Genomic DNA, 6,478 nt, shown 5'->3' with positions numbered 1-6,478 from the left:
GCGCTGTCGTAGCTGGAGCCCGCCGGGGCGGCCCCGGGGCTCGGCGGCGGCGACAGGAGGCAGCGCCCGCCGCCATTTGGCACGGCGCAGCTGGGGGCCGGGAGCGGCGGCTCCTCCAAGGCCAGCGAGTCCATGATGTCCTGCAGGTCCTTCTCGATGGAGCTGACCAGGGAGCTGTGGCTGGGCCGCGGGCGCTGCGCCGGCTCCGCCGGGGGCGGCTGGCGGGYGCCGTTCACCAGGGCCTCGGGCTCTGCGGGGAGAGGGGCCGGCGTTAGCGGGGCCGCGCCAGCCAAGCCCCAGCGGCCCCGGCACGGCGGCCTGGTGTGGAGGGACCGGCTCCCTGGGCACGGTCCCCGCGCCGCCCGCTCCGGGCCTGGAGACGCTGGCGGTATCCAGCCAGGTGTCCCATCACCCGGGCAACAGACACCCGATAGCGCTCCCGGCACGCAGCCGCGCGGTGCCGGCCCACGGCAGCACCCTGCTGCCCTCCTCCGCCGCCCCGGGCTGGCCGGAGGGGACACGCGGCGGGAGCAGCCCCCACAGCACGCAGCCCCCATGGCCCCCTTGCCGGACACGTGCCGGCCCCGCTGCTGCCTGCAGCTGGGGCATCCCGCGCCCAGCCGGCACAGCATGGGCCCGCGGCACAGGAACAGCAAAGCCGCACGCCGGCAGTGCTCCTCAGGGACTGGGGGCCCCCCCACCTCCACCATCCCAGCCACCTGGGCAGGGAAGGACGCGGGGGCGGTAATAAGGTTGCCGGCGAGATAACGCAATCAGGAGCACTTAGGGGCTGCTTTTCCGGAAGGCCAGACAGGCTCCTGGCACGGCGGGCCGGAGCGTGCGCTGAATTAGCTGCCCAGCCACAGTCTCACGGCCAGTTACTGCAAGAGCAGGATTGATCGCTGGCCTCGGCTGCTCAGGGCACACCAAGCTCAATTCATTGCCACTAAATCATACGTCCCTCATACGCAAGACTGCTGCCCACATCCGCCTGCAACCCCACATCCCAGGAGTGAACGGACCGTCAGGGGAGCAGTGTGCTCCTCACCGAGCATCCCAGGCACTCTGCAAGCGCTTCTGCTGCCTCACCGCACCTCGGCAAAGGGGGTCAACAGGCATCGGTCCTGCGCTGCAGGCGAAGCACCGCAGCACAGCGAGAGCGAGCCATCTGCCCCAGCCTGCGCAGGGACTCGGCAGCTGAGAGGGAGCAGAGCGGGCTGCGTGCCCTGCTGCTTCCCGCTCACCCCGGCGCCGGCTCCCTCCCGTGAACAGCGCCCCGGGCCCCACGTTTGCAGGGCGCTGGGTGCGCGCGCCCCGGCAGCACCCACACACGCCCCGGCAGCACCTGCGCACACCTGTGTGCCCCGGCAGCGTGCAGAGCTCCCCACACACCACAGCCCGGACCCGCCGTGCTCCTTGCCCAGGAAGCGCCTCCAAGCCACCGATGTGCCCATCTCAGCAACGAAAGCACGGACAGCGAGGCTGAGGGCCGCGATGGCTACCAGGGCAGCGCACTCCCCGGGACGTGCCGCCGCACCGACACGGGCGCCCAGAGCGCTCCACAGCACGGCGGGACGCGGCGGGCAGAGCCCACGCACTGCCTGCGCAGGGGCAGCGGTGCAGCCGCAACCAAACAGGCGGGCAGCGCCCCGGGCCGCAGCGGGAGGGGAGCTCGGACCTGCTTAGTGCCTTTCTCCAGCTCCCGAAGCAGCGGGAGCCCCCAGGACCTCAGCGCACGCCCTCGGCGGGGACAGCACCGATCCCAGGGCCCGCGCAGGACCCGATGCTCGGCGTCGATGCGGCGCAGCCTGCACGAGCAGGGGACAGGCAGGGAGCCGCTGGGTTGGCTGCGGCGCCGCGGCGCCCAGGAGAGCCTGGCACAGCGCCGCCGGCCCCGCACAGCCCCGGCGCCATGTGGAGCCAGCAGGCAGGAGCTGCCAGCCCGCATCAGAGCGGCGCCATCTCACCCGCTGCCTCGCGCAGCCTGGCGGGGGAAGGAGGCTTGCGCCCGCGGCCAGACACAGCAAGATAAGCAGCCAGCTGCATGAAGCCCTGCAGCCAGGGAAACGGCCTTCGAAGCCTGCCTGCAGGCACCCCACACGTAAACACCGCTCCCGCGGCTGCCCGGAGGCCCCGCATGCCCAGCGTGGACGGGCCGGTGACTTCTGCCGGGCAGCAACGCGGTCCCGACCCATGCCGCGGCAGGGGCGAGCAGCCCGGCCGGGCGCGTGGCCGGAACCGCTTCAATTAAACTCTTCTGAGGCAGCATTAATAATTAACAAACTGCAGCACAGCTGCCAGGCTGAGTCAACAGCGGGCAGGGAAGCAGCAGAGCCTGGCGGGCTGGCGCGGGCACCACTCGGAAGCACGGCAGCCCCGGCTCCGGTGGTGAGACCATCCCCGCGGCAGCCCCCGGGCCGTGGGCCGCTCTCGCCCGCTCTGGGGTCACAGACCCCCTCGACACAGGGCACGGCAGCGAAAGCCCCAGCTCTGCAACCGCTCAGCCCTGCCCCGCTGCGAGCTTGCACCAGGGCCAGGGAGTGCCCCAGACATGGGACACCCCCCAGGAAAGGGGTCACCTACTTGCTGCGAGTCCATAGAGGGCTGCAGGGCCCCTGCCGCCCGCGGGGATCATGCTCTTCATCCACTTGGCTTCAGCAGGGTGGTTGAAGCGCAGGAAGGTGGCCTGGCCCAGGCAGATCGTGCACCCTGGGGGAGAGGGGAGGAGAGGTCAGCGCCAGCGGCTGCGAGAGCCCCACCGTGCTGAGCAGCCGGCCACCGCGATGTGGCGTGCTGGACCCAGCGCAGACGGACCACGGCACACGGCCCTGCCCGTAACGCGCTTCCCCAGTGTGGGAGCCATCTCCTGCCATCAGCAGGCGCCGCGGGCAGGGCTGCAATCCAGGTCAGTCCCCGGCGTGGCGGCAGCCAGCGCATCTCTCGCAGGCACAGCTGGGGTCTGTGCCTGCGGCTCCTCGTCAGAGGGGGGCTGGCAGCGCTCCAGCGCCTCCGCCGCTGCCAGCTGCAGACAAGACAGCTCCTGTCTGCAGCAGCAGAACGCCTTTTCTTGGCCCAAACCGGGAGCCTGCTCTGGACAGGCTGCTGATTAGCCATCGGCGAGGAATGCGGCTGCGAGTTGGGGCCGGGCACACCAGCGCCGGCCCCGCACACGCGGACCCGGGCAGCTCCCCGCACGGAGGTGTTGCCTGCTCCCCGTGGAGCCCCGACAGCCCTGCCTGCAGCCGCGGGGCCACAAGCCTGAGCCCGGCATAAGGACAAAGCCCTGGGCCTCTGTGCTGGCCCCGGCCTCCTGCCGGGCTGCCGGAGCGGGAGCTCACCAAGCCCCAGGCCCTGCATGCACAAGGGGACGGCGCATCCCCGCTGCCAGGCACTGCGCAGCTACGTTGCTGCCTGCCACGGATGCACACAGAGGGGCAGGAGGGCCAGCCCTTCCTGGGGCTCCCAGCACCACCCTCCCTTGACCCGAGCAGCAAAGAGCAGCTGCCGGTCACCCAGATCACACGGAGACGCTGAAGAAATGCCCAGCTGCAACGCGAGGCCAGGGCAGCCGAGGCGCTCTGCGCTTGCCACGAGCTGACTGGCGCTCTTTGTCGCGCGCAGCCCAGCAGCTGGGGAGGAGGAGGGTATGGCTGCCCTCGCGCAGCAGCTGGGGCTCGCTGGAGCCCAGCCCCTTGACAAGGGAGACGGCCTCTTCCCTGTCCAACATGGGCCGGAGCCATGAGGGACACGCAGTGCACACCGCAGGGCTGCGCAGCCTGGCGTGCACCCGAACCGCAGGCATGCTGCGCATGGCAGCGCGGGTGCAGAGCACAAGGGGCCCCCAGCGCAGCAGCCACCCGCCCTGGGCAGACGCTGCAATGCCGTGGCATCCCGGGCACCAGGCGCTGGCTGCTGTGGAGGCACCTCGGGGACGAGGCAGCCGGGCCCACGTGGCCTCTTGCAACCGCAGCGCGTTCTCTGCTCCGCCACTGCCTCAAACCCGGGAAGCAGTGCCAAAACCTGCCCTGGAAGGGGCTATTAACGGCGTTTCACAGGGGAATACCAACACTCCTCTGCAATAAAGGAAACAGCACCCGGAAACCAGGGTGCCAAAGTCCCACACCTCCGCCCAGCCCAGGGCCGGGCAGAGCACCGGCTGCGGGATGGGAGCCCACCAGGAATGGCCTCCTGCCGCCGCTCCGCCTGCGCGGGCCGGGCTCCGAGCCCCTCTGCTGCAAGCAGGGCAGCAGGAGCACCAGCAGGCCGTGGCTCGGCCGCGCCAGCCTGCGTGCTGCCGCCCGCACCCCTTCCAGCAGCACCAGCAACGGGCTCAGCCGCCCACCCCGAGGCCAGGCTGCCGGGGCTGCTGCAGCCGGCACCCACCCTGGCCCGGAGAGGTCGGCACCGGCAGCCGGAGAGGCTGAAGGCTCCTGCCTGGCAGCCGGCGCTGGAGACACACCCTGCTTTGAAGTGCCTGCCAGCGCCCCAGGGAAAGGTTTGCTTTTCCGTGTCAGCCGCAGCTGAAAATCCCTCGCTGCAGGGGATGCGTCTTTGGGAGCAGGTAGCGACGGTGCTGCGCGCTCCTGCCCAGCCGGAGGAGCAGGCTCCAGTGGGGAAGGAGAGCTGGAAAAGCCAGCGACCACTCGCGCATGCCGCGGCCCTGCATGGGCTGGGTCTGCGTCGGCACAGCTTCCCGCGGCCTGGGGCGCCCTGCTCGCCCATGGCACCCTCCCGGCCCGCCTCTGCCCTCCGGTGCACGCAGCCACGCGAGCAGAGCTCATGCGGATTAGGCACCGTCACCACTTGGCACCCAGGACCCCGTCCCTGCCGCGAGGGATTTGCTTCCGTGTTAAGGGAGCCACCAGAAGCCGGCAAGGGAAGGAGCCGCGCTCACTGGCAGGAGCTGGCACACCACTGCCCGCTTGCTGACTCCTCGTCCTGCTGACAACGGCCCCCGTCCCAGAGCGTTGCGCAGAGCAGCTCCGGGAGCATGGAGCCCCAGCGGCAAGGAACGCCTCCCGTATGTTAAGTGCAGCTGGCCAAGCCGTCGCTTACACTTGTCCCTACGCAGACGCCTCCGACAATAGCTGTGCTTGTCCGGCCCAGCTACTGTGCCAGCTCGGGGAGCCGGACGCCGGAGCCGCTCTCCCAGCTGTGGCTGAGCATGGTAACCGCCACCGTGCAGGTCTGCGCCTCTCCCATGCGCCGGTGCCAGTCCCGGGGACGCCCCGCATCACCCCTTCGCAGCCAGCACAAGGCACAGGCTGGGGCTCTGCGCCTGCAGCTGCTGAAGCCCCTGGGGTTCCTGCTCCCCCAGCCACGCGGCTGCCACTGCCCCAAGGCCGCGCAGCCAGCAGCTGTGGGCAGCCCCTGCTCGGAGCACGACCGCCAGGCAGGCGAGACGCGAGGGAAGGTGCAAAGGGAGCCCTGCCTCCAGCTCTGCCTGCCCCCGCCGAGACGGCACTGCCAAAAGGCAGAAGGGGGTTTAAAGCAGCAGGTGTTTCCTGCAGTGAAAGGTGGGGAACATGGCAGAGGTCTAGCAGGGCTGTGCCGGGCCCGAGGCAGGCTCTCCTGGATTTCCAGCCACAGCAGCAGCGAGATGGAATGGCTCCTGCGGGGTCCGGTGACTGGATTAATTCCCGGCCAGCCCGTGACAGGGCTCCCTGGGAGGCTCGGGGTCCCGAGCTGCCTCCCAGGTCTTAGGGGCCCCCAGCAGCCGGGGCTGCAGCAGCAAGGGGCAGGGCGAATCCCCTCAGAAAACAGTCTGTCCCTTGGCGCATGCAGCCCCTGGCCGCCGTCGGGCCTGGGTATGCACTGGCACAGCGTATTGCAGTGCACGACTCCCTGGCCGTGCAGCTCCACGGCCTTTGTGCAGCTTCCCCCACTCCAAGGCTCTCTCAGATAAATCACCACCTCTAATGAGAGCCTGTCAAGGAACACGGGATCCGGATTTCTGACTCCAGTGCAACCCGACACCACGGCCCATGAATGAGATGGCGGAGGGAGAAGGGGTGAAAGCCACAGCCCATGTCAGTGCAGCCGCTGGGGAGGCTGGGCTGCAAACGCTCCTGGAAACGGGCAGGAGGAGATGCCAAGAAGGCAGCCCTTCCCTTCGCCCCAGCTCCCCGCGCACCGAGGGGCTCAGGGTGCTCTCACAAGTGTCAGGGCTCAGCTCCCAGCGCCCCGGACCCGCGGCTTCGTCCCGGGACAGAGCCGCGCTCCTGGGTCTCTGCGCTTCCCTACAACGTGTTGCTCAAGACCAGAGTGTCTTCTCAAGCAGGTAGCTACAACGGCCCAAGGACAGGAGGCAGAAGGTTTACAGCGAGAGATGCCTGGAAGAGGGCCCGGGCGCCGGTGCGCTCGCCTCCGCCCCCAGCCGACCCGGTGGAAGCCAGGGCCGCCGCGCAGGCTGCGCCCGGCCGGCAGGGCAAGGCGGTGCGGCGGGAGGAGCAGCCCCGCAGCCGGGCACGGCCAGGCG

General features: G+C 70.1%; 1 protein-coding gene across 1 annotated transcript in view; it reads right to left on the bottom strand.

The window, feature by feature from the left end:
- PHLDB1 (pleckstrin homology like domain family B member 1) overlaps positions 1-6,478 on the bottom strand; it is a 28,205-nt gene that overhangs the window by 19,229 nt on the left and 2,498 nt on the right. The window contains exons 4-5 of the mRNA XM_026057904.1: positions 2,584-2,709; positions 55-250 (exon numbers count right to left, since the gene is read on the bottom strand). Coding sequence (XP_025913689.1) covers positions 55-250; positions 2,584-2,709 — 322 coding nt within the window. The remainder of the gene's footprint in view (positions 1-54; positions 251-2,583; positions 2,710-6,478) is intronic.

This window comes from Apteryx rowi, unplaced genomic scaffold, assembly GCF_003343035.1.
Source record: "Apteryx rowi isolate R43461 unplaced genomic scaffold, aptRow1 scaffold_141, whole genome shotgun sequence".
NCBI lineage: Eukaryota > Metazoa > Chordata > Aves > Apterygiformes > Apterygidae > Apteryx > Apteryx rowi.
Note: the sequence above shows the minus strand (reverse complement) of the source record. Positions and strands in the feature narration are given on the sequence as shown.